This window comes from Abramis brama (genome assembly GCF_963993115.1).
Source record: "Abramis brama genome assembly, chromosome: 19".
NCBI lineage: Eukaryota > Metazoa > Chordata > Actinopteri > Cypriniformes > Leuciscidae > Abramis > Abramis brama.
Genome location: NC_139981.1, coordinates 30,955,017 through 30,982,019, shown reverse-complemented (window position 1 = coordinate 30,982,019; position 27,003 = coordinate 30,955,017). Strand labels below are relative to the sequence as shown.

At 39.3% G+C, this 27,003-nt stretch overlaps 1 protein-coding gene across 2 annotated transcripts in view; it reads right to left on the bottom strand.

The window, feature by feature from the left end:
- Window positions 1-271: 271 nt before the first annotated feature.
- The window catches only part of ubr2 (ubiquitin protein ligase E3 component n-recognin 2), a 49,903-nt gene continuing 23,171 nt past the window's right edge, over window positions 272-27,003 (bottom strand). The window contains exons 10-47 of one of the 2 annotated variants that reach the window (XM_084093280.1): window positions 26,263-26,351; window positions 23,524-23,622; window positions 21,303-21,466; window positions 20,904-21,003; window positions 20,683-20,811; window positions 20,412-20,595; window positions 19,469-19,530; window positions 19,272-19,382; window positions 19,087-19,152; window positions 18,489-18,611; window positions 18,274-18,337; window positions 18,029-18,153; window positions 13,025-13,077; window positions 12,842-12,944; window positions 12,711-12,759; window positions 12,272-12,426; window positions 10,452-10,554; window positions 10,267-10,376; window positions 10,105-10,185; window positions 9,843-10,024; window positions 9,266-9,471; window positions 9,090-9,183; window positions 8,464-8,622; window positions 7,726-7,817; window positions 7,560-7,638; window positions 7,294-7,442; window positions 6,364-6,419; window positions 6,134-6,230; window positions 5,950-6,017; window positions 5,559-5,694; window positions 5,347-5,443; window positions 4,116-4,246; window positions 3,924-4,032; window positions 3,757-3,813; window positions 3,593-3,670; window positions 3,304-3,474; window positions 1,705-1,806; window positions 272-1,620 (exon numbers count right to left, since the gene is read on the bottom strand). In XM_084093280.1, coding sequence (XP_083949406.1) covers window positions 1,479-1,620; window positions 1,705-1,806; window positions 3,304-3,474; window positions 3,593-3,670; window positions 3,757-3,813; window positions 3,924-4,032; window positions 4,116-4,246; window positions 5,347-5,443; window positions 5,559-5,694; window positions 5,950-6,017; window positions 6,134-6,230; window positions 6,364-6,419; window positions 7,294-7,442; window positions 7,560-7,638; window positions 7,726-7,817; window positions 8,464-8,622; window positions 9,090-9,183; window positions 9,266-9,471; window positions 9,843-10,024; window positions 10,105-10,185; window positions 10,267-10,376; window positions 10,452-10,554; window positions 12,272-12,426; window positions 12,711-12,759; window positions 12,842-12,944; window positions 13,025-13,077; window positions 18,029-18,153; window positions 18,274-18,337; window positions 18,489-18,611; window positions 19,087-19,152; window positions 19,272-19,382; window positions 19,469-19,530; window positions 20,412-20,595; window positions 20,683-20,811; window positions 20,904-21,003; window positions 21,303-21,466; window positions 23,524-23,622; window positions 26,263-26,351 — 4,175 coding nt within the window. In that variant the 3' untranslated portion in view covers window positions 272-1,478. Of the gene's footprint in view, window positions 1,621-1,704; window positions 1,807-3,303; window positions 3,475-3,592; window positions 3,671-3,756; window positions 3,814-3,923; window positions 4,033-4,115; window positions 4,247-5,346; window positions 5,444-5,558; window positions 5,695-5,949; window positions 6,018-6,133; window positions 6,231-6,363; window positions 6,420-7,293; window positions 7,443-7,559; window positions 7,639-7,725; window positions 7,818-8,463; window positions 8,623-9,089; window positions 9,184-9,265; window positions 9,472-9,842; window positions 10,025-10,104; window positions 10,186-10,266; window positions 10,377-10,451; window positions 10,555-12,271; window positions 12,427-12,710; window positions 12,760-12,841; window positions 12,945-13,024; window positions 13,078-18,028; window positions 18,154-18,273; window positions 18,338-18,488; window positions 18,612-19,086; window positions 19,153-19,271; window positions 19,383-19,468; window positions 19,531-20,411; window positions 20,596-20,682; window positions 20,812-20,903; window positions 21,004-21,302; window positions 21,467-23,341; window positions 23,441-23,523; window positions 23,623-26,262; window positions 26,352-27,003 lie in introns of both variants that reach the window. The other variant, XM_084093281.1, reaches the window with a different exon arrangement.

Sequence of the window (27,003 nt, the reverse complement as noted above, 5' to 3'; positions counted from 1 at the left end):
GTCCGTGCTTGAACTCTGGGTCTAATCCTCTTTATTGCAACATTCCTGGATAAACAAAGATTTGGACAGAACTAGAGCACAGCTGAGAAGAGCTGTAACCAGTTAAATGGGTCACACACACACACACTTGTCTGCATCAGGCCACTAACACTGTACCTGCGCTGGAACATGCAGAACAAGAGCTTCACAACACAAACATATAAAGCCCTTACATTGATGGTGCATCAGCTCATTCATCAATGCATTTCATGGATCACTTCAACACACAACACAGAGCTTTTTTTCTTTATTTCATTAATGTTTTACAATATAGTACAATGTACCCATTTATACAAGAATTCACAAATATTAACAAGTCAGTTTGTGATGTAATACACTGCTGCAGCCACTGGAAGTGTCTCAGGAAATATGCTCACCGCATTAGAACCAGGCGTTTCATCTGAAGTGCGCGAGGCATGAAAACTTGTATCTGAAAGAAGCATCGTGCGTCTGCATCGCTGAGAAATAAAACTTTCGATTTGGACTAAATCCTCAGGCCAAGGCCACTATAAAGAATGAACAAAGTCTAAAGGAGACCAAAGCTGAAACTGAAAGAAGGATATGCAATTCTGCATCCATTACTGCTGAAAAATGGTGCAGCAGTGTCAAGAAAGAAAATGTCCGAAATCACAACACCACACGTCAAAATCATGTTTCAGAGTGGAATTGCATGATTCCATAGATCAAGGTCGAATACAACAAACACCCGCGAGAAACACATAAATAACACGCTTCACGAAAGAAACGGAAACAAACAGTCTTGTAAAAACGGACCACCTTAGAAATCCATCATATTAGAAACATACCAACTAAACACCTGTACGTAAAAAACTCACTCACGCAATCATACGCAACCCAGACGGACAGAAAGCAGGCATTCAGAGGACATACTCATGTGCTCCCGGGTCTTCCTGGCGTTGGCTTGTGTTGGATGAACATCGCTGAGCACATTAATTAGGTGGCCTTAACAAATGTATTGCAGCATTTGAGATGACGGGGCAGAGAAGGTGCTCTGTGTCCTACAGGTGGCGCTATCCCTGCATGGGCATTGAGGGACGTTTGTGCTTACTTGAAGGGCAGCACCACCGCTCAAGTCTCAAGCGATAAGAGAAACCTATATATATGTAACCAAAATACCTGGAAAATAATTTAATATTACTTGGAGAGGAAATTAAATAGCATACCTATGAAGAATATCTGTGTTGCGAAGGAACCCTTATTGTTAAGGTTCAATACCTTGGCTATGTGTCTCTTTAAATATGTATTAATATCATATTTAAAAGAAAAAAGGGAGCGAAAACCCACTCCCCCCCCAAAAAAAACAGTCATGCATTCATCCACTGTCAGACAGGGGTGGAGGAAGAGCAAGAGGCCTTGGTGACGCCTTGGCAACCTCTAGCCCTGTGCGTTAAGGGTGGGCGTGAACACGTCATGTGACTTCACAGGTGCTGCCAGTCGATGCCCACCAGAGTCTGATTGGCCTCCTGGGCGTGGCCGATCTCCTCTGTGATGCTGTGCTGGCGCCACAGCTTCTGGATCTTTCTGTAGCGCTCCTGGCACAAGTGTAATGGGTTTCCCCGTCTAAGAGAGACCAAACACAACACTTGATCTCACACAACTGTTAGAAATAACCATGTGAGTGAAACATCAGGAGTAGAGATGTACCTTAGCCCTTGGTCTGTTTCCCCATAGTCGTCCAGGTATGGGGGAGCATAAAAACAGCCCTTAGTTTTGCCAGCCAGGAACAGGACCTGACTTTCCCGCACCCTGACACACAAACATATACAAATGAAACCCTGCTGACAGATACCATGTAAAAAGCCACAAGGTGATCTGACCATGGGCATAAATGGCCAAAATCCACCCAACTCCTACTTATTATAGCTAATAAAGTTTTAAATAAAGATATTTTTCTGACACAAACTCATCGCTTCACTTCAGAAGGCCTTTATTAACCCTTGCAGAGCCGTGTGGATCACTTTTATCATGGATAGATGCACTTTTATGATGGATAGATGCACTTTCATGATGGATAGATGCACTTTCATGATGGATAGATGCACTTTTATGGACTTCAAAACAGAAACAGCCATTCACTGCCATTATAAAGCTTGGAAGAGCCAGGACATTTTTTAATATAACTCCGATTGTATTCTTCTGAAAGAAGTATGTCATTACACCTAGGATGGCTTGAGGGTGAGTAAATCATGGGGTAATTTTCATTTTTGGATGAACTAACCCTTTAAAGTCTTCTAGTGTGTAGGGCTGGGGCGGTTACCGCATTACCGCAATACCGCGGTCACATGATGCCTACCGCGGGTCTGAGGTTGTCACCGTCATCAGCGCAAAAAAAAAAAAAAGCATTGGCCTGCACATGTGTGCACGTTGTGTCTAATTACATTGATTCTAATGACATGGATTGTGTCTAATGACATTGTCTTACATAAGTTTTGTTTAGAAAACCTTGAATCCATCAAAAGATGGAGCACATCCGACCTTTCGCGAGTTGGGGAGCGCAATGTTCCATGACACATAATAACATTCCATTCGTATTGACTATTAGGCCTATATGCGAGAGTACCTACAGACATCCCAAGTCTCCCAGAAGTTCCGGGAGTCTCCCGCATATTAATAGCGGCTCCATGATGCCCGCAAATTAGTTAAAATCTCCCGGAATCTAGAGCGAGCGAGCAAGAGTGCACATGCGAGACAGAGACTGTGTTCCAAACCGTGTAGCGCGCGCACGGCAGAGAGGGAGAGGGAGCGAGAGAGAGCATCCTGATTGGCCCGTTTCGGTAAGTCAACCAATCAAGTTGTCAGTGTGGGTGGGCTTTTATCTCTTCTTCACTGATTGCGCGCACGCCTCCCCAAGTGGACGAGGCATTTTATGCTTGACGTGCTTGTGTGTGTGTGACACGCTTGTGTGTGTGCCTACTAGTGTGTGATCCTCAATCATTTAGTGTATGATGCCCAGTTTTTCTCTGTAACCAATTACAAAGTCGACAAGTGAATGGCGCAATGTTTTAAAATCTGTTTCGATTTTAAAAGTCCTGTAGTGTATTCCAGCCTTAAGGCAACTAATTCCCTACACTAAGTCATGTGACTCCCAGCACTCTGTGTGGTCTCTTCTCACATAAAAATAATACATGCACATTCAGTCAGTTAATATTGCAAAATAAACCTCAGGATCCCGAAGCAAAATCTTATTCATTAAATAATTTGCCCATTATATTGACAGGTTGTAATCGACATCCTTGCACAAACCTGAGGAAGATGCCGACACCGGCTCCGCAGGCGAAAGTGTGTGCGGTGCACGCGCCCACATCCTCTCCTTCCAGCTCGGTCTGACAGCAGTAACTCTGAGAGCACAGCATGGACCCACACACCAGACATAGAGTAGGAGTGCGAGACTTATCCCCTCCAGATTTGGGACACCTAGACGCCGCCAAGATCAACAGAAGATCAATTATTTGACTTATGGAATCAGGAATCCGTAGAGAACCGGCAGCTCTTAGTTATCAATCGCCTTTGATTTCTAAGACACGTGACTCACGTGAAGCTGGAGGCCTGGTTAATCAGAGCACTGTAGTCGCATGGCAGCTCTATGAGATGATTGGACTCTCTGGGAAACCTAGAGCGGGATACGGAAGAATGAAACAGGTGAGCACTTGAATGTCATCTGCAGTGAACTTTAAAGTGTCGAGGTGCAGGACACACCTGATGAGAGCCGAGCTGCTCTGAAGACCCTGTAGGACACCTGGGTGAGAGCACCATCTGCAGAGCACAACCAACAGTTATCACACCATCATTCATTCAAGACACAGCACACATCTGGACAATATGCCACAGTTTTCAGAGGTGTTCATCTAGATATTGACAGTTACCCCTGCAGGAGAGTTTCCATGAGCTCCTGATTGCTGTAGTAGAGCTGTAACAGGTTGGAGGGCAGACACAGGTATCCACACAGAGCCTCCCATTCACCCACACCTAGAGCTGAAAACACAGTCATCATTAGAAATGGCAGCAAGTAAAAGCAGCATCTGTGTGTAATGTGAAACGCTGAGCGAGTCATCTACCGTGTATCTCAGGTGGTGCTGGAGCTCCATTAAGATAGTGGAAGAACAGAGCGGTTGCCCTGAGATAAGGCAGGATTCCAGCTTTCACACAGTGCCACAGATGCCAGCCTGAGCTCACCTCACGCAAGCCACTGAAACACACACACAGCTTTCATATTAGGGTCGTGCAAAGCTAGTAGGGTGACATTTTGCAATCAACAATCTCGGACAGTGACTACATTTACATGCACCCTCATAAAGCGATTATAATCTGATTTAGGCAATATTGCGATGAAACTTTACCTGACGTACTTTGATCAAATTGACGCGATTTAGCTCATATTCGTAACAACCATTAGAGTAGTAAAACGTGGCGTATGCTGAATTTAATCACAATAAACAGGCACGTGAACACTTTAATCGCATCAATTCCACTCTGATCAAAGTGTGCACGTGGATTTCTGGGGTGTTGAAGAAACGGAGTTCATGTTGACTGTTGCACAACATGAACATAATGCAGTATATACATTTAAATGGAGACATTTTAGGCAAAATGACTGAGGAACCCAGACAGAGGAACCAAAGAACCAGTGAACACATCTGTGAAGGAGCTTGGCCAGTAACACACCTACTGTACTTGAGTTCATCATCTGTGCTGTTCATTGGGGCGTGTGAATTATGCTGGTAAAAATTCCCACAATTCTTCAAGAATAACCAGAATAATGAAAATGGCATGTAAATGGAGCGGAAAGGTTTGCTTGTGTCATGTAAACATCATTACTTAATGGTGTGCTGGTTGAAAGCATGATGCGTTTTTTTTCAGGATTCTATTATGAATATAAAGTCCTAAATGTAAATGTCTCTTCGGTCACTTTAGATCTATTTACCGAACTGAACCAAAACTATGACCCCAGAACAGTGATCCAAACCAAACAGTGAGAATCTTGAACCATATGATCACCAGAGACCATTTTAGACAAATTTCGGTAACACTTTATTTTACCATGTCATTGTTACATATGTTACATGTAATAACTATAAATTGTGCATCATTACATTCAACTAACCATAAACTAAACCAAACCCTAATCCTAATCCTATAGTAAGTACATCCTAATATCGTAAATATTACTCAGTACTTAAATGTATACTTGCAGTGTAACAAAGACACCTTAAAATAAAGTGTAACCCAAATGAATTTATGATATAACACCAAGTCAATAGGCAGGTTTAACGGTGTGTGTGCTTTCACCTGCTCAGATGTGTCCTGAGAGTGTTGTAGAGCATACACACTCGCTCTTCCTCCTCCCTCTCCGCTCCTCCACTCTCCTGCTCCATCCGCATCTCCTCTGATGGCACACAGGAGTCCGCAAACATGAATATCCGTCCCAAAACACTCAAAATCATCTATGCAGTCTCTCTGGTCATGTTGCTGCTTGTGAAGGGGAAAGGTGAGGTTCTCACCTGGTACGGAGGTCAGAAGGATCTGGACTATGTGAGCAACAGTGACTAGGTGCAAGAAGTGCAGTTGTGCAGTGTCCTCGCTAAGCCCTGAGGAATCCAGACAGTGAACCGCTGGATAGGACAGCACCAAGCTCACCTGTCACACACACAACCTGGGGTCAAAGGTCATTCTGAAACAACTGACTGAGTACGAGTAGGAACCTTTACACAGACTGTTTTAGCTGTAAAAAAAACTGTATTTTTATTGTGTGAACAGGATATGTGGTAAAATGCTACAGATTCGTCAACTTGAGTTATTCAATTAATAAGAGAATGTATAAGGTTAGGGCACTGTGCAGTCGGACGCTTATGTGAATGGCAGATGTAGGAGCAAAACTGGTCGTTTGCCTACCAGCAAGTGGAACATGTCTATATCCAGAATGCTTGGCGTATTCTCCACCCGAGGATCAGGAACTAGGGCTGAAGAAGCACAGATGTTCAAATGAATGCAGTGAGGGGTTGTCACTCACTTCTCATTATATTGGACATGCCAAAACAAACACTTGTGGTTAGAGACTGTAACACGTATTGGTTACCTGCTAAGAGCCTGATAAAGTGATTCTGTACAGTGCTATGAGAGGAAGCTGTCCAGCAGGCGGAGCCAAAGCGGGTCAGAGAACTCAAACAGTCGTCCTGCATGCACAAAACATTTGGGTTATCAAAGACAACTCAAGAGTAAAGATTTAAGAGCCCACTCGGATAGGACAAACTATTAACATATTCATTACACGTTCAAATAACAAGCTTGCATAAGGGGTTTGATCACCTGTCTGCATGGTAAACTTCCAAACAAAGGCTTTTCTTCATCCACCAGCAATCTCTCTGTGTGAGAATGAAATAACAATCTAATTTATTTTTCAAATTACTTTTAGCCTTCATAAAGCACTTAGAAATCGTCATACATTTTTTTGCATTCCTGGGTCTGGTGGAATTTATTTAGCAACTTAATGAGTGAATGCACAAACATTTCTCAGTTTTAAATGCTACCATGTTGCTACTTTTACACTTTTATTGATAAAAAAATTGCTAAATTCTTTGAAAAACTGTAATGCAAGAAAAAAATATTTTTCTTAATTTTCATACATTTTATTTTTTAATAAATACCATATATGAAATTTATAAGAACGTGTAATTTGAGAATGACCAGTAATAACATCGAAATCAATGGACTTAAAGTCAAATTAAATTACAAATCATGACTGCTCAAAAACAGCCCACATTTATGAAAGCTACATTATATTCACTTTATAACAATAACAAAACAACATCAATATTACTCTGAACTGTTTTCAAACAAAATATTCATTTTACTTGCAGAAACCTGCAAATTAAAAAGATTATTTTCATGCAGCAATAGTACTTCTCAACAAAATTCAGTCTCAAAAGTATGAGATATGGGAAAATTTAGCATAATGCCCTGCCTAGTATTTTACCCTAGTAAATTTTACAACAGTATTTTTGAGAAAAATCGAACTCGATGTATAACTCGTAAAAAACAGTCTGCATGTGTAAAGCCTCAGTTGATACCTGGGTCAAAAAAGACAAACATTTTGATTATGGAAAATCTTTTAAAAAATAATTTTAATAAAAAATAAAATGATGTGTAAATAAAAGATAGTTCACTTGCAAAGTACTAAAACGGTACATTAAAAAAAAAAAGATTATAAAAATTATATAAATATATGGACTGACTGACCTATGGACTGAATGGTGTAGGCACAGCTGCCCCAGCACATGATTGGCACGCGGGGGTCCTGCTCATTTGGGTGCACTTTAAGACCCACTTTATATGTGGCCGTCCCAAACGTGGTCAACATCTCCTTTATGGTGCTTGAGTATGGGTTGCTGACAGATAGAAACATGCTTTATTAGTGTTGTGTCTTTTGTTTGACTTTTAACAAGTAAAACATTTGAGCTTGTATAAGTGAATTATGGGTGACTGGTAGTGAAATGTGGTTTTACTTTGGAGTGTGGTCCAGTTTGAAGCCATCAGGTGGAGGACAGCTATTAACACCATCTGTGTCATCAACACCTTCAGCACCTGCAGACACACATTAATCATTTGGTTGCCTGTTTAGCCACTGACTCAATGAACAGCGAGGCCGTTCTGAGGACTGGTGTTACTCACTGTTGGCCTTGCTCTTCCTGTGAGCAGAGATCAGGGCTTTCATCTGCTGAGAGGTGATGTTCAGCCACTGGCTCAGATCAGGCTGCTCAGAGCTGAAACAAACACAAACTCAATCAAACCCATCTTATGCCTTATATTTTGATAGAAAAGGACAGAAATCATGCACTAAAGATGTAGTCATATTAGAAAAATGTTGGCGAAATTTTGCAAAAAAAAAAAAAAAAAATCCATTGTCTATTACCTATTATTGCCTGCATTGTCTATTATAGTGTGGCGATGTATGAAGCACATCTCGCACAGAAGTCAATTTTAAAACCAAGAAGCTTTTTGTTGGTCAACGCAGCAATTCAGCTCTTTCAATTCAGTCCTCAGATCAAAGGAGAGATATTTATCCGTCTCTTGCACATGACAGCGAAGTTAGGAAACATGCAACATTTTTATTAATCAGCCGTTCAAGCCAAAGATCCATGTGGCGGTGTGTATTGAAAACAGTGCTGATCTCATATGAGAGAGGCTTTTAGTCTCTTTATCACACAAAAGGATCAACGGGATCGCCACATTCACTACAGATGAGAGTATTATACAAACATGGTCCATAATCAGCCAATCCACTCCATTCATTTACCCATTCCCCTCTATGTGGTGTTAATCTGAGATCTTAATCTTGCACTCTGAGAGCTTTGTAAATTACAGTATTTATACCGAATCAAAGATTGATCTGTGTGTTTGTTGCAGTACCAGCAGCTGGTCTTAGTAAGAGGCAGCAGTGGAATGACTGTGTTACTCAGACATTCACAGAGTGGACACAAGAACTCCCCATTCTCCACATCGTAACTCGTGTGCACACGTAGCCTCTGCTGTCTGCGCTGCTCTTTAGCCTGCACCGCTTCAAAATACCTGCAGGGGGAGACATTACACACAGTTACAATGCAAAGGAATGATCAAATCATAAATGATGAGAGTGACAAAACACTTAAAATGACATTGTGGTTATATTGTTGGGGAGTGCATATGCATAGAAAATAAAAATATTTTTAAAAAGCTGGAGAAAAAAAAAAAGACACTCTAGAGCTGAACAATTTTGAGGAAAAACTTATATCTGGCTATTCAACACTTGGGTGTACCCTTCACAAGAACCAACTAAACCATAATAAAGTGAAAAGAGTAAAACAAAAAGTGCTAGATGATCTAAATCATAAAAAAAGCTGGAAACAATGTAATAATGACTGGGAAAAATACTTCTGGAACTGAGGCTGCTGAAAAAGAGGGCGTTTACGGCTACATTCTTCTGTCCCTATGATAGGATGAGCACATTTTTCTGCACATGGAAGCATGCGGTTCTCATTTATCATGATGATGCTTACCGCTGCCAGCAGTGAGAGTGCATGATGTGTCCGCAGCTGCCGGTGTGTGTCCCGAACGACAGGTCAGGATGCATGAACAGAGGGTCATACTTATCTATAGCACAAAAAACAATGGCATTCATCAACACGAAAATGCACGTATATAGTACAATGCACCAAACACACACAAGACATGCCTGGGTTGTGTGGAGGTCTCTTGCGGTTTTTGGACATGACGGTGGAGCGCTGGACAAAAGCAGCGAGCACCATGGCTTTGCCGTCAGCCCTGATTTCTTGCTCTTCCTGACACAAGATACACGTCACCACCTGCCTCCTCTCACTGCCACCCGCACGCCACCGCCGTGGGCCTACACACACCAGCACGCTATCACACGAGCTGGGGCTACGGAGCAAAGAGAGAGAGAAATTAGAGGACGGCATCTGGAAACTAATGTTTGATCCATGAGATTCTGCAGCGTTATGATGTGTTTGGATTATAAAACTTTCTTTCTTTGGTTTGCTTTTAATTAGGTCTATTATATTCGCATTCTTTACTGTGGTAAAGTAGAAAAAACGCTGTAGGAAAGATAGCCTACCCTTTTACTTGCACGTCAAATTCTTAACACAGTTTGTGCTTGTGTTATTAGACATGGTAAGGCGCGTCAAGTTTATTTGTAAAGCGCGTTTCACACAAGAGAGAGAAATTAGAGGACGGCATCTGGAAACTAATGTTTGATCCGTGAGATTTTGCAGAGTGATGATGTGTTTGTGTACCTGTGCTCCAGTGAGGAGGAGGTGGAGGGGTCGAGCTCATCCAGGCTCTGCTGGAACAACTCTTTGTTCTCGTTGATGAAGTGTCTTTGCATCTCTGACATCTGAGCCATAATCTTCTCCCTCCGGAGCCGTGCCATCTCTGCTTTCCTCTTCCGCTCCGCCTTATCCTTGTCCCGCACCGTCTACACAAACAAATCCAGTGAGACAATACCTGCAACCTTAACGGGTCATGACGCAAGTGTGTTGTGCTTCCTATGCTCACCTCCTCCTGACTGTGCCCTGAGCTGTCACTAGGGGGCGCACTGGCCGTGCACTCCCGTGTGGTCTTGATGGTGGCCACAGTCTGCAGATACACAATAAATATGAAAATACACATTCATTCTAATGACAGGTGGCTTTGTAATGAGATTTGAATCAGCTTTACCTTGAGGATCCAGCGGATCATGTCCTTGTGCACCTCCAGGTGAGGAGCGTTCTGCAGGGTTTCTAATAAAGCCAAGATACTGGGAGTGTTCGCAGGAGCCTCACCGGGTCCTACAAAGAAGAGATTTGTTCAGCTCAACTATAAGAGGGGTGTGTGTGTGTAAAGGATACAGAAGAAAGACATACTGGAGATTTTGAGAGTGAAGTTGAAGTTGGTCTCGTTATCTTCTGCGCTGCTGATGAGATGCTGCTGTTCCTCCACCAGGCCCATGCCTATGAGATGCAGCACCTGTGGGACACATTCATATAGAGCTCTGATTTGGATGGGTGGTAAGAACAACGTCGAACATCATGGTACAAGTAAAATTATATCAAGAAAACATTCATGATATAGTTACTTTTACCAGAAATTCATTGACAAAGTTATTTAATAGTAATTATTTTTTATTTAAATACTGTGATTTGAATACTTTACAAATCAAAAAATTATCTTTTTCGTATATTAGAGTTGTCAAAAAGTACCGACTTCGGTACTGAAATTTTACAATTGTGACGCTTTTGTAAACACAAATTATAAACACCTCTGATTGGCCATTGTGTTCACACGCTCATCGGATATGTCTGTGATTGGCTACAATGATCAAAACATGGGAGCGTTTGAAAGCGTTTTGAAAGTGCTTCCCCAGTTTGAAAGCACAAGCAGGCGTCTATCCGCAGACTGGTCCGCTGATAGACGCCCGTTTTCAAACGCTCCCGTGTGTATCTGAGTAAGCCCTTGAAGAGTGACGATGATGTACAGCGGGGGAAATAAGTATTGAACACGTCATCATTTTTCTCAGTAAATATATTTCCAAAGGTGCTATTGACATGAAATTTTCACCAGATGTTGGTAACAACCCAAGTAAGCCATACATACAAAGAAACAAACAAAAATAAGTTAAGAAATTAAGTTATGTGTAATAATGTGAAATGACACAGGGAAAAAGTATTGAACACATGAAGAAAGGGAGGCGCAAAAAGGCATGGAAAGCCAAGACAACTGCTGAAAACTTACAGTAATTAAAAAGCAATCCAGCCCCGTCAGTGGAAATTAATAACAGCTGGTTCAGTCCCAAATGATGGCCTACAAAAAGGTCTCATTGCCAAGGTGTCAAACAAGACACATCTCATGATGGGTAAAAGCAAAGAGCTGACTCAAGACCGCCGCAACCTAATTGTTGCAAAACATGATGGCATTGGTTATAGGCGCCATTCTAAGCTTCTGAATGGTCCAGTGAGTACTTTTGGGGCCATAATACGGAAGTGGAAAGACAATAATTTCACCATCCACTTATTTAGCTGCTGTCGCATCAGTTGACATGCCATCTCCTTTCCCCTTTTTCTTTTTCTATTTTTAGCCCCCGACAGCTTTTTTGCTTTATCCATCTTTTTCGACGACAACTCACTAACTCGTTCCTGCTCACTCAGCGCTCACGGCGCCCGCTCGCGATATTATCCCACCCTCTTCCATGTCAAAATAATGACATTGGCAACATCGCTGTCTGTATCTGACAGGACAGTTAACATTGTAAGCTAACTTACCTCAGGCTTGCTTTCCAACATGCGGTTCTTTGTTCGGCAGTGTGTCCAGTTGTCAAACTCGCGGTGTAAAAGATTTTGAAAACAATTCTGCCCTACTCTGACTCGGATTGGCTGTTTTGGCATTAGGAATGATGATTGTTTTTTTTTTTTAAAGCTGCGAAGATTATGGTAACTATAGAGATATAGCGGGTAAATGCTGGCCACGACGAGCACAAATAACGTAGGTGACCCATTTTGTTTTTAAAACGGCGAATTTCGCCGAAAGGTGAGGAGTTTTCATGCCTGCAGAGGTGTTGCGATTCCGCTCAACATCACTCAAAGCGCCACAATTTAAAAATTTCAGTACCGACTTGGTACCGAAGTCTGTACTTTTTGACAACTCTAGTTGTTAATATAAGAGAGTGCTCCAGTTTGTGAAGACGTACCCTCTGAAGCATGGACTCAGACCAGTGTCCCCCGCTGGGCTCCATTGCCCACTGCAGCACAGCTCCCAAAATCCCCAGCAACACATCACACTGCAGCATGTTTACCAGACTAGCAAACAGCGGACAGAACCGAGGCAAAACTGGCGGAGGCAGAACTACAAGAAACATACATGCAAATCAGTTTTTGAATTGACATCACATATTGCCAGGGCTGCACGCTTGCTTGATATAAACCCGAAATCGTGACATGGCTTAGTGCGATTAACAAAATTGCCATTTTAAGTAAATAAATGTATGCGATGCATGTTTCAGAGTGAAGTGTGGCACTGCGTTCATTTACACGTGAGCAGCTCATGATCTGCATCTCAGAGTGCGGTTTAAATTGTTTGCTCTTATATAAAGTGTTAATAGCATACATCATATGTATGGATAGTAGTACCTGAATCTTCCCCATTTTGCCTCTTTATCTTTCTCTGAGCCTCTTCAGCCTGAACGACAGAAGAAAAAAAATGAACATGGATTTTCAACAATTGTTCTTCGCGAGTTTCAATTTCAAACATACATGCGTACCTTAGACTGGTCAGCTCTGGAGTAATGGTGGAAGTACAGGTTGAACATCTTAGCACACTCTGGCCTGAGTTTATAAAGTCCTCTTCCCGTCACACCAGGCTTCCTGTACAACACATTTCATTTAGGATTACACACAGATCAATCCAATGCTTTGGACGAGAATCTTTAATTCAGGACACTCACTTAAACAAAGCCACACTATCGATGACTCTCTCCATGCCAGTTTCCTTATTCTCCTGTGTGCAGAAGACAGAAGAGTGAGGGGAATTCATTAGCACAAAGTACCACTAGGTGGCAGTCACATTAAAAAAAGTCTATCAACCAGAACTTCGAAGAAAAGATAATACTTTTTAGATTTAAAAATATAGCACTTTTTAGACTAGACTATCATGGTTTGTGCTAGAGCTGCACGATGTGTCGTTTAAGCATCGATATCGCGATGTACGAATCCACGATAGTCACATCGCAGGATGTGCGATGTAGGCTGTTGTAGTTGATCCGTGAATCATTAACCGTACGGGCCAGCTGCTCCCCGGCCCTTGACGCATGTGATTCGCGGATTAATTGCACAGCTTAACCATCATAGAGTTAAAGTTTATCATTTGCATGTTTTTTTAAGTCCTGTCAGTTTAACAGGGCGCATATAAGAATGAGCAGAGAGAGAGGGAGAGCGAGAGAGCACCGGCCGCGCGCGCAGCACACCTTCACCGTCTTCAAACAACAGCGCTGTCTTGCTCTCTCTACCTCGCGCATATAATCATAATCAATTGACACGGTGTCGAACAACAACAAAAAAAACTATCCAGTGATGAAATGTTTACTGTGTTGACAAATTTTGTGCGATATCCTAATGCCTAGTTCACACTACACAACTTTAAACGTCGACAGATCGCTGTGCTGTTCAGACTACATGACTTGCTCTGGAGTCTTGAAGTCATTGTGGTGTTCACACTACGTGACACTACGTAAATCTTCTGCAACAGGGGGGTTACACACTACACGAGCTGACAACAACTCTGTCACCCAACGACTCTATCCGGTCCCAAAACCACATTTTGTCACGAAAACATGCGCAAGAAGTGGAATGGGAAATGGTGCATTCCAATGGCGCATTGTCTATTTGAAAATGGATGGCGGGACAAAATTGGCGGTTAAAAAAAAAATAATAAAAAAAATTATATATTAGGGGTTATAGTTGAACACCATCATTAGAACTCTATAACCGCCAAAACAGTGTTATTTGTTATTAAAATATTTTTTTTATCATAGATTTTAAATACTAATTAAAAACAACTGTTGACAGTCTGTGTTATTATACATCGTTTCCAACTGTAGGCCTATTTGATTCTTTGCCAAGTACCCCTTGACCGACCGCCAATCATCTGAGATAGAAATAAAAGCTATATGATATAGTGATGTGCCATCATTATGAGATTTATTAAACAAATGAAAAACATTTGCAATAATAAACATTATCAATAAACATTTGCAATAAACAACGTAGCCTATCATTACCGATAACTGATGCAGTTTAATTACCCCTTGACTGGCCAAAACATGTTTGATAAAAGAAACATATAGGCTACAGTGTGTATATATGATGTGTATTACATTTTAGCTCAAAAAACTATTGTAATAAAAGATATAGGATCATAAGATGCGCAATATATTGGGTTTTTACCACTTAATAAAGCTTTGTTTTGTAAATCGTCAGACATGATTTTTACCACTTCATTAAGTTTTGCTTTGTAGAAAGCATTTCTTTAAAGCGAATTTCGTTTTGTACAAATTGTATCTTAATTTTAATAAATGTTTCATCAACCAATTGCATGTATTTATCAAATAAAAAGCAAATAATAACAACAACATGCGGGCGCCGGCGCGTCGCGTTCACTTGCATTGCATTGTGAACTAGAGCGCATCTCATCGTAAATGAATGAAACTCAGCGTAGGCCTATCCTATGCCTCATACATTAGCATTAAATATCTTTGCTGCATCCTTTCTTGAACAGACAAGGGCTTTCTTGCGGCTCGCATCAGTCCGACCGCAAAACAAACAGCGGATGGCGGGCGGGTGCGGCTTTGAAATTTGATTAAAAAAACGTTAGTGCGGATGATGAGTTTTGTCATTTGACTCACGTCATAACCGTCACACAAATTCTGAAACCGGCACACCCCTAATATATATATATATATATATATAGCCTACATACACATGTTGTTTGCACATGATCTGTTTAGAACCCCGAAAAAAAAAGAAAAGAATATGGGTGAATGGATAAGCACGCGCGGGCAGCAGGGATTGTCTGTCAGAGAGAGTTGGAAGTGAGTAAAACATTATAATGAAAAAGCAGCTGCCTGTTGTGGTTTGGCAACGATGGTTACAAATACAAATGACTTTTTGTAATGTCATAACAAGCTGATCAATGGCTGTTGCTCGTCGCAACACGTGACACCACACAGGCTATCGAGTCGGCCGACAGCTCTGGATATCTAGCATGCTAGATATTTTTCTGGGCTCGACGACGCGGCTGCGAGCGTCTGCAATGCGTTGTTGGCTCTTTCATACTAACAGATTGGCGAGCGTTCATCGCCCGCTAATCCCCCGCGATTTGCACTCGATAACACCCCGACCTGTCGGCGAGCTCAACGATTTGCAAATCGGGCTTAAAATCCTGTAGTGTGAACTTGGCTTAAACTGCCGAGATAATTACACAACGCGTGCCGTAGACTACACGTCCGATTCGCGAACTAATGATTCCTTTGAACCGATTCAATTTAATGAATGGTTTAAACAACTGACCTGTCCAACAATGAACTCACGAGACGTCTGAACTGATGTATAAAAAAATCTGTAACACTTTACAATAATGTTCTATTTATTAAACTATTTAACTACATTAGTTTACATTTACTATTAGTAAACTGCACTTCTACAACATTGTTAATTTCAACATTTAGGGTATAGCCTATAGCCTACATTATTGAAATCAAAAGTTGTACAGTATTTGTTAACATAGATAATGCACTGTGAAGTAACATTACCAAATAATGAACAGCTGTATTTTTATAAACTAAGATAAACAAAGATTAATACAGTAACAAAAGTATTGCTCATGGTAAGTTCATGTTATTATTAGATACGTTAACTAATGTTAAAAATTCAAACCATATCCTAAAGTTACAAACAAATAATTTACTCTAATTTAAATAATACTCTGATGTTTAAATCATTTAAAATGAGAATGTAAGTGTGCTTACCCCATTTTTGTTTGAAAAAAATGTTGAGAAAAAATTAGATTCGATTTTATATCGCAATATATATATATATATATATATATATATATATATATATATATATATATATATATATATATATATATATATATATATATCGATCGCAGAAAAATAAAATATCGCAATGTCATTTTTTCCCAATATCGTGCAGCCCTAGTTTGTGCATTTGTAAGTTGCTAAGTGAGCAAAGAGATCTATTATACAGCTATTCTCTGCTCAAAGACCATGATTAGGGACAGGAATTGTAAAGGATTTAATGATGGTTTCAGGTGGATTTAATGATACAGTGATTTTAGGTAGAAAGAATAGATGCCGTTTTAAAGCAATTTTTATCAGAATTAAACGGCTTTACACAATTCTTGCAATAATGAGGTTAAAGGGTTCCCACTCCTTTTTAGCAATCATTTTCCAGGACATTTTAAATTTTACTACGGTGGGAATAAAAGACAAGGATCACACCCTAAAATAATATATTGCTCTTTAAAAGTCTCAAAAGTTCCAAAAGTCTAAGTCTCCATTAAAAAATGTACAGTTTATGGTCATGACATATTAATATGAGCTTTAAAGTCATCATTCAAAACACTTCTCTCACACGTCAAAACTTAGCATCCCTGAACATAGCACTTTCGGATACTAATGTTAATAGTTTTGGGCCATACACTCTTGGCTAAAAAAAGAAAAGGATGCATGGGAACCCTGGGAAGAGTTCAGCCAAAAATGAAAATTCTCTCATTTACTCACCCTCATGCCATCCCCGATGTAACATGACTTTCATTCTTCAGATAAACACAAAGTTAGATTTTTAGGAAAAGAATCAATGTCTGTGAGTCCATATAAAGCTGAAAGTGAATGGCTGCCACTCAAACCACACACAGCGATCGTGACGGTAATGCACACAACCCTAGTGGATGAATCAATGTCTCTGAAGCCAAACGATAGGTGGAAGAAAAATACTCATTTTTTAACTTTAAATCTTCACTTTTGGCCATTGTGACATAAGTGCGTTGTGAAGCTTGTGCGCGAAGTGACTCCTCTGTGCTTCCGCATTAGTTCTTGCGCAAACGTCACAATGCATTTGCGTCATCTTTCACAATGTTCCTCTCAGCAATGCTCCTATGACAGTAGACTAGAAGCAATGATAGTTAAAGTAAAATAGAATAAAATAAAAATATAAGACAGTGATTCATTCACTGGGGTCAAACGGATTACCGTCACGATCGCTGAGTGTGGTTTTTCAAGCATCAAATGAGCGGCAGCCATTCATTTGCATTATATGGATTCAGAGATGGATTATTTTCCTACAACTTTTTGTTTGTGTTCATCTAAAGAAAGTCATATACACCTGGGATGGGATAGCAGTAAATTATGAGAATTTAATTTTTTTGGGTGAACTATCCCTTTAATACCTTTACAATTACTGCATCTCTTTTTTTGGTCAGATTTCAAAGCCAACATAATTACTAAAAACTAGTGCTGGGCAACGATTAATCGCATCCAAAATAAAAGTTTGTGTTTACATAATATATGTGTGTGTACTGTGTATAATTATTTTGTATATATAAATACACACATATGCATCTATATTTTTAAGAAATATTTGCATGTATATACTTGTATGTACATTTATACATAATTTATATACGCGTGTGTGTGTGTGTGTGTGTGTGTGTGTGTGTGTGTGTGTTATATATAAATAACACATTTTTCTTAAATATATACATGCATGTGTGTATACACACACACATATATTATGTAAACACAAACTTTTATTTTGGATGATTAATCGTTGCCCATCACTACTAAAAACAAACACTGATAATATCATGCTAACAATTATAAGACAATAACCAGCACTTTAATGATCAAGTGAAGTCTTGAGTGTTGACTTACATTCTCAGGCAGGGCTTTGACCAGCTCACTGTGGGCCATGGGTCTAATGCATAACTGATGAACAATCTCTCTCCGTATCTCATCAGAGCTCTCCACCTGACCAACACCTGCAGTGTATCGCTCACCTGCAGGACCAAACAAACAAAACAGGAATCACTCTTTTTTTACTTTCTATGGTGTCTAATAAGCTCAATACACACCTAAAACAAAGCTCAAATGACAGGTGTTGAGGAATGATCACTCACCCACAATCATAATGACCAGGTGCAGCATCTCCTCAATTAGTGTGTTATTCTGCTGAACCACATCCTGAGAGAGAGAGAGAGAGAGAGAGAGAGAGAGAGAGAGAGAGAGAGAGAGAGAGAGAGAGAGAGAGAGAGAGAGAGACACACACGTCATTGGCAACAGAAGTGAGTGCAAGTGAAAAGAACAGTAATAGGATAAAAAGAGGCAAGCAGACCTTGTTAGCGTTCTCTCTGCCGTATCTCTTTCTGCAGTCGGCTGAGCTAAAGATATGATAGAGCTCAAAGCGGCTCAACACGATCATCAGGAAGTGGTTTGGATCCATCATTGAAGCTCCAGCCTAGATCCAAAAACACGAAACATGATGATCACTAAATTACAGTGAATTCACCTTATCAAAAGATTCTTGTTACTCTAATCATACTAAAAAAAACGTGATTTTATTATTATTATTTAAATCAGCGTAAAGGCAGTAAAATAAATACCACCATGAAGTGTAAACACTACACTTTAAATAACAGTATTCCCACACTTTAACAAATGAATTTATGACCTTTTCACTGTTAATATTAATTCATGAAATTTGTATTGTGACATTTTCAGCACATTACATTTACAAGCACATACATTTTCATTAACAAAATAATCCAATTACAATTTTTACCTGTCCTAAAATAGCCTTCTTTATGTAAAAATAAGATTTTTTTTTAATCTCTTTATTTTGGAAAGAAATATTCCCAGGACTTATATTAATTTTCTAGAATTATAGCAATGCATTATCAGTTAAGCTTCAGAAACATCTGGACACTACTGACCTGAAGCATGATGAGGTCTTTATCAAACATCTCCACTCTACACTTCACGTTGTGATAATAATAGATCTGCAAAGACAATTCAAGAAAAAGTGTGATATATTTATAAGGAAATGCATTAACACTAACAATCGCTGCGTTAAAAGAAAATGTCAAGAGTATTAGAATGAAACAAATAAGCTTCTTGCCTGATTGACCAAAGAGAAGCCATTTCTCCTCCACATCCCAGCATGCACCTGAGCACAGAGTACAAGGCAGCGGAGCGGGTGCTCGATCAACATGGGTGGACTCAGTTCACTCTGTAGAAGACAAGAGAGGCCTCAGGAAGCATTGAGAATGTTTGTGAAGAACAAAAACTGACATGAACCAAAACTCCCAGACTCACCATTGGCAGCTGCTCAGGGAATCGATAGGCAGCCTCAGTTTTGCTCAGCAGAGCATGTAAACCTAATTGCAAGAGAGAGCAAGTTGAAGTTCAGTTGATATGTTGTGTGTTAATCATCAACCACTTTTCAAGTAATTTCGGGAGAGAATCCTATATTCAGTACGCACACAACAATAATGGGATTCAGTAATCAAGAAAGGAAAGAACACGCTGCCAAAACGGCAGCGTGTTCAAGACCTTTCTAAGGAAGCTTGTTTCCACGGAATATATATTTTAAAAAAGTAATTGCGACTTCTTTCACAATTATGACTCTCAGAATTGGGACTATTTCTTGCAATTCAGACTTAACTGCAGAGTTTATATCACAATTCTGAGAAAAAGTCACAGTTAAACTCAGTTTTCTCAGAATTGTGAGATATAAACTTGCAATTACAAGTTACAAAATAAGATTTGCAAGTTTATTTCAAGCAATTCTGAATTTATAACTCGCAATTATGAGGAAAAAAAGTATAAATTGCTAAAAATTAAACTTGCAATTGCTAGAAAAAAGTCAGAATTGTACTTTTAAAAAGAAATAATTATTCTGTGGCTGAAACAAGCTTCCATACCTTCCTGCACAATGGATTTTGCGTGAAACAATAGAGCTTATGTAGCTCCGCCCCTTTTCAGCGCTGGGCTCGTTGTGTTCTGTCTTCCGGTTTGTATTCCCACAGCATGAAGGAAAGATCTTACTGATTTATGAATGAACCACTTCAAACATTACAATGCTCATGATTACTTTCGTTAACTCTACAATAAGTGAATCCACTTCACCTGCTAAATACTCTCTGACAGTGATGCAATAATAATATACAGAGCTACCGCAAAAACAGAAATTCAAAGACAAAATTCTAATGACATCTGTGCACTTGATTCTCTGGCGCATAAGCTCTATTAGAGTCACCTGCTAAAAGCCGGGACACAGGCAGGTGTATGCTGACTTTCTCCTGAGAGACGCAGTAGCGGATGGTGTCGACGGAGTGGCCGCACATGCTGAGGGTTATGGGCTGTTCCCCATCTGTGAAACCACTGTGGCAGTGAGTCAGCGCGATCAGGCACTTCTTATAGGCTTCGATCAGCACTCTCTCCTATACACGTGACAAACAACACACTTATATACAGGCTCAGTCAAGGTGCATTATGGGTACTAATGTGACTGTCTAACATGCACTCACATCACTGGCACACCATTCCTGCATCATAGAGATGATATGTGTGAGCTTCATCTGTAAGGTGAACGCTGCCTCCCATTCTGGCTCCATCTCTATGTGTTGCCCCACCTGACGTACTACTGGGTCCATTCCCTGCAAAGAGGACACACACACACACACACGTTTTAATGGCTAATCTCAGTTACCCTAGACACACAACCCTAAGATCAGATTGCTATAGTCACCTGCATGCATTTTAGCAACTCCAAGAAAGCATCAAAACCCTCCAGATACTTCTCCCTGAGTTGGTCACCCCACTCTGTTGGACGGCTTATCAGGACATACCTGCGTCCAATAGAAATGCATCATGACACGCATCTCAAGAAATAGACATTTTAGACGCAGATAATGCATAACTGTGTACGAAATCATTCAAATGGGTTCAAAGCATATTCAAAGCCTAATTGTTTGCAGAACAATTCATGCATCTGTTTTCAGAACTCTCTTTAAGTGAATTAAACCTGGAATCAGATTTCGTGTAAAAACTTTCAAGGAAAAAATGATTTGCAAGTATTTTATTCTTATGTCATTTATGGTGCCAGGGATCTCTCAGTCTGTTCATCGACCGTTTGATGTGATCTTACTTGAGGTCTCCAATGAGGCTCTGGACTCGGCGGAACTTGAAGGCCTGTTGTGCGGTGTAGCGCTCAAACTGAAAGCGGCCCTGCAGGTCTCTGTGTCTGAGGTGATCAACGAAAGTGCGGATGATGGTGGTCATCAGGTTCTCTTCTGTGATCAGCATCCGCGCCTGAAAATATCAGATACACGTTCACTGCTGTCTCTGACAGACCGCTGGTGGTTGGGGCGGTAAGCTGGTTTTATATATATTACCAGCTTACTGCCCCAACCACCAGCAGTCTCTGTGTGTGTGTGTGTATATATATAATTCCTAATGTATGAAAATCCATTTTTTTGAGAGGAGAAGAGGAGAACAGAAAGACAAAGGCACAGTAAATGAAGGAGGAAAGAGAGTGAGAAAGAAGATGAGAAGGGGAAGTGAAGAAGAAAAAGGAGGATGAAAGAATAATTGAATTATTTAGTTCATTTTCGTCACACAACGTGAATAAGCTGTAAACATGTTTGCTGTGTGGACGCTGGAGCATTTAATTATGATAATCAATTTCTCATTTTTAATCGATCTTCATTTTGTTGAACCAAGATCTTTAGTCTATGCTGTATTCAGTTGATGTGTGAACAAAACTTCACTAAACATTATTTGTAGCACATCTACCCACTCACTAAATGCAATAAGCTTTGTGGCTTGATATGAAAAAGTACATTTTAAAACAAAATTCATTTCAAACAATAAATGAATAAACAAAACAATAAATGCGGCATGTGAACCGATCATCTCTTCCTCTTTACTACTAGTTATAGCACCAAAAAACTGGTTTACATGATACATTTCATTAAGTTGTACTGTATCTTTCAACTTATCTTCTGCTGTTCATTCATGTTATTACAGCCATAAATATTTATCCTTCAATAACAAACTGGAGCAGAATCGCATACATGCATATATGTTGATCTAAAAATCTGCCAGGCTGTTGTTGCCTGGTTAAATAAAGGATAATAATAAAAACTGTCTTGTGTGGAATTTAAATGTATTTACATATACACAACTCATTTTTTAGTGTTATTAACAGCAGAACTACCGGAATTCTATAACTACTATAATGTCCATAGCAGTCATTTTGACCACTCATACATTATTTGGATATAATTTCAATAAGCTATATCATATCTAAGAATAAATGGATCTGTAAATGTTAGGATAGGTAATAATAAACATCAGAACACTACATTTTAATTCTAATGTATGTGAAAATGTATTAGTTAATCGACAACCACAGAATAGCTATTGTAATTACAGATATAAAGTCGAAAGTGATCAATTTTCTATTATTTTCTTTGTAAAATGAAAACAAATGTATTCATCCTTGGATATTGGAATACAATAACTTATAAAAACATCGCCAATATGCATTTCAATGCACAGGTAAAACCTTTATGGGCACATATGAAACACATATGCCCCAAACTGGCCAAAAAGGTCATTCTGACCGTCACGGGAAAATAATATGAAAATATAATAAACTGCGAGAAAACAAACTGATTTAGTAACCAATATTTGTTTTAGTGAGCAAAAATATCATGCTGTAAAATTACAATGCAAACTGTATGCATACGGTCAGTATGACTTATGGCCATTCAAGGTAGAAATACTCAAAACTCTTTTGTGTCTTGTCATTTTAATAAAATAACAATGATAGAATAAAATATAGAAACATTTAGGAAAAGTCAGGGTCCTATAGTTACATGGGTTTTATTTCAACTAAGTTATTACATTGCAAAATTTTAAAACAGTCAAAATGACTGCCTTGGTAGTTCTAGAGTTAAATAAACTATCTTCAGTTTCTGTTTTCAGACATTTTCGGTGTCTGTGTTTTGGTAAAAAATTAATTTCGGTGCAACCACTAGTAAAGAGGAAAGTGAAAATGAAATACGAAGATGGAAAGGGACCAGAAAGAGTGAAAAGAAAAAGTAAAACGAGAGAAGAGACCAAAAACCCCAAACAAGCCCTCCTCCTCAAGGCAAGCAGTCTCTCCTCACACGTACTTACCAGAGAAGGCACGGTGAACATTTGCACAGAGAGGTCAGTGACCGAGAACTCCCTGTCGTGGTCGTCTTTCACGTAGTCGCTCTGCAAGCGCTCATAGTTCTGCAGGCAGCGGTGGAGGAGGCGGAGGAGAGGAGAAAGAGGCAGAAGAGAGAGCAGAGGAGTGTGGGATTGGCGGTACTCACCACAGTAGGGGCGGTGAAGAGCTGCACTGACAGAGAGGTCACTGACACTACACGCTCGTGATCGTCCTCCATAAAATCTGTCTGGAGGCGCTGGTAATTCTAAAGGAAGGGGGCACATTCACCTTCCGGGTCAGAGTTCTGTCCCCCGACTCGGTTCTCAGCTCTGCGGCACATACGGCCTGAAGTTACACCGCGGCACAGGTCAGCGTTGAGAACGGCATGTGTGGAGCCGGGGGACTTGAGTTAAAGCTGAACTTTGCACATTGCTTTATTAGTAGACTTTCTAGAGTTAAGGTTTTAATCTCTGCCAGCACGTGCTGTCAGTGACACCTGAGGAAGGGCCCTATGAACACCACAGTGTGGAAACGCACACGGGATCGTGGAATCTAGTCATAAAAATGACTAAATGACTAAATCAAAAGTAGGACTGTACACTTAAAAAAAGAAATACCACAATATTTTTAGTGGTGTCTGTGAATATTAAAGCACACAAAAAGACTGGTACTAAAATCTCAAGTCTGCATGTCCTGTGTGAATGATCGACAGTTTCATCCACTACATACACACTGAAACACGCGTGACGCTCATGTTCAGCTTTTGCCGTCATCTCACTATATAAGGACTAACACCCTACAAAATAAAAGTTCGGTTTAACGAAGAATGTATGACAAATATATTACTATTGTACAGTAGAATGCATTTCTTAAAGTAACAAAAATAACAACATTATTAAAACTTTACTTTTAAGGAACATCACACATTTTTCTTCACACATTCCACGTTTTAATTTTAACAGTAAACCTTTGCTGTGCAACACTTTGTTTACCATCATATAAGAAATTGTTAATTGATTAATTAAATTGTTAATGTTTTATGATTTCATACGGTAATTGATAATACATTTGTATTAATCATGAACCCAGAAAAATTAAAACATTTTTATTTATTTTTTATAAGTTATGAAATTGTTAAAGTTTGATTAATACAGTTTGATTAAAGCATTAAAACGAAATCCGGAAAAAAATAATAATCTGAAAACATGGAACTTGGGAAAAATAAAATGGAATTTGGTAACAAAAATAAAACTGATTTCATAAGGCCCTAAACAAATTATTTGTTCAATTTTAAAAGGAAATGTTAAATTATACAAGTTTCATGATTTCAATTAATTAGACATGCTTTTTGATTACTTAAATTTTAACCATTAAAACTGAATCCAGAAAAAAATTAATTTGGCAAACAATAAAACGGAACCCGGGAAAAAAAACAAGAAACAAAAGTGATTTCATAGGGCCCTACACCTGAGGTTTCCTGCTGTCACAGACGGACGGGTCAGTCGGAGGACCGCGGTGGGCAGTGAACCAAAGAGAGCAAGAGTAACACGCCAAGTCAAAGTATCACTCTATTACAAAGGCTCTCTCTCTCTCTCTCTCTCTCTGAGACGATACCCCTCACTGAACAGGGACTGGATTCTCAAACTCTCTTATCCTCACAGATCAGCTGAATCAAACTGAGTGAACTGAAAGTGAACTGGATGTTCTAGTGTGAATCACAGACTTGGAATATTCTGGCTATGTCTGTGGAAACAATTCTGTCTCACAGGATGGTGCAACACAAGCTTAAGCGCCATCAACGGATTCTAGAACATTTCATTGATTACCACACAAAATAATTTTCCCAGTTTGAAAAAAAAACTAAAAAACTAAAATGGTGATTGCTGTAACACTGGAAATCCTGTGTGTGGAGTTTGCTCCATGTAAAATGTGTTTTACAGGTGGTGTCCTTGCAGGTAACCTTTTTACATGGTCATGACATGAGTTAAGAATGGAAATAACTTTATATAGATAGTTAGAAGGAAATCGTTTTAATGCTAGACTTGAGTTAACAAGTATAACGTTTTGTGGCAATATTTTAAAATTATGTGCATTTTAATGTTTATTTGCCTTGCCCTATACAGACTTTCAGTGTAACAGCATTACAGCTATTTTAACTTGTAACCTGGAGCCAGAACGTTCCTTCAACATCATGTACTCTAAAAACAATTAAGAGGATATCTCACCCAAAAATGAAAAAGCTTTCATCATTTACTCGCCCTCATTCCAAACTAATGAGGTTTGTTCTTGAGTGTCAGGGGACTTTGGCTGATATATTTATGTGCTCCACCATGTAGTGTGTTCATCAAAGTTTATGTGTGATCTGTTCATCATGTGTCTCTAAAAAAAGATTACTTCAACAATGTTTTTATGAACTTTTTGAAGTTTTCTTCATCAGTGTTGAATAAAAGTCTTTTGGGATTGGAATGACACGAGGGTGAGCAATTGATGACAAAATGTTCATTTTTGGGTGAACTGTTCCTTTAACATAAAGGTTGTCACGGAGTCCCAGAAAGCGTAAAGCATGTGGCAATATGTAACATTTATGCTATTTTTGCTTTATGAATTCAACAAATTGTAATGTTTTTTTCTCTTGACTCCATTCCTCAGTAAGCATGAGAATGTACGTGAGAATGCTGGTGGGTAAATGCACTGTTCACCACTTTTTGGGGCTTCATGGCATACAGAGATAAAGTTCTGGGCTATACTACAGAAACTTCCTATCTTCAGATTTGAAAAGTTCTATTTCTTAAGTGAAACTACCATGGTTAGTAAGCAGATAGATTAGGATGTTTCTGTAATACAGTGCCTGATATTTTTCTGTCAATCAATATAAGGACTGTGTCATTGTGAATGGAAGTCTTACCCTCGCAAACTGGATTGCAAAAAGTTTCTTGTACTTTGGATCCATGAGTAGGCTGCTCATAAAGAGCTGGTGGTAAACATTTCTCGCTCCTGCAGGAAACACAAGGTTTGGTACAGCATGAGCTTAACTGGGCGAATCTCACAAAACCAGGCAAGAACATATCTTATCCCCAAAAACAAAAGAAACAAAACAAGACATTACGGACACACTTTATTTTAAGATGTCCTTGTTACAGCGTGATTATACAAGAAAGCACTGTATTATTAAGTAATATTAATTTACAACAAGTACTTGTGGGGTTAGAGTTGGAATTAGGGATTAGTTTAGGGTCAGTTGCTTGTAATTATGCATTATCTACTGTTATTACTATGTAATGTACATAGTACATGTAATATGTATAACAAGGTCACTGTAAACTAGAGTGTTCCCCAAATTGTATTTTGATTTAAGGAAATTTATATGATCGATTTTTTTTTTTTTGCATGACAATTAATACCATTTCCATCCCAATCCTCATTTCTGTAGTGCAATAAAATCTTATAGTTATTCATATAATTATGTTTTATGTTGATTTAAAATATTGTAGGATATTTTTAATAAGGTGAATGTAAAGACAGACAACTGAGAATAATAATAAAAACACAAAACAAAGACATTACAGTAAAGAGACTTTAGAGGAAAATCAGTATTGTCAGTCATTAAATGTCACAATGCAAATACATTTTAAAGTGCCCCATTATG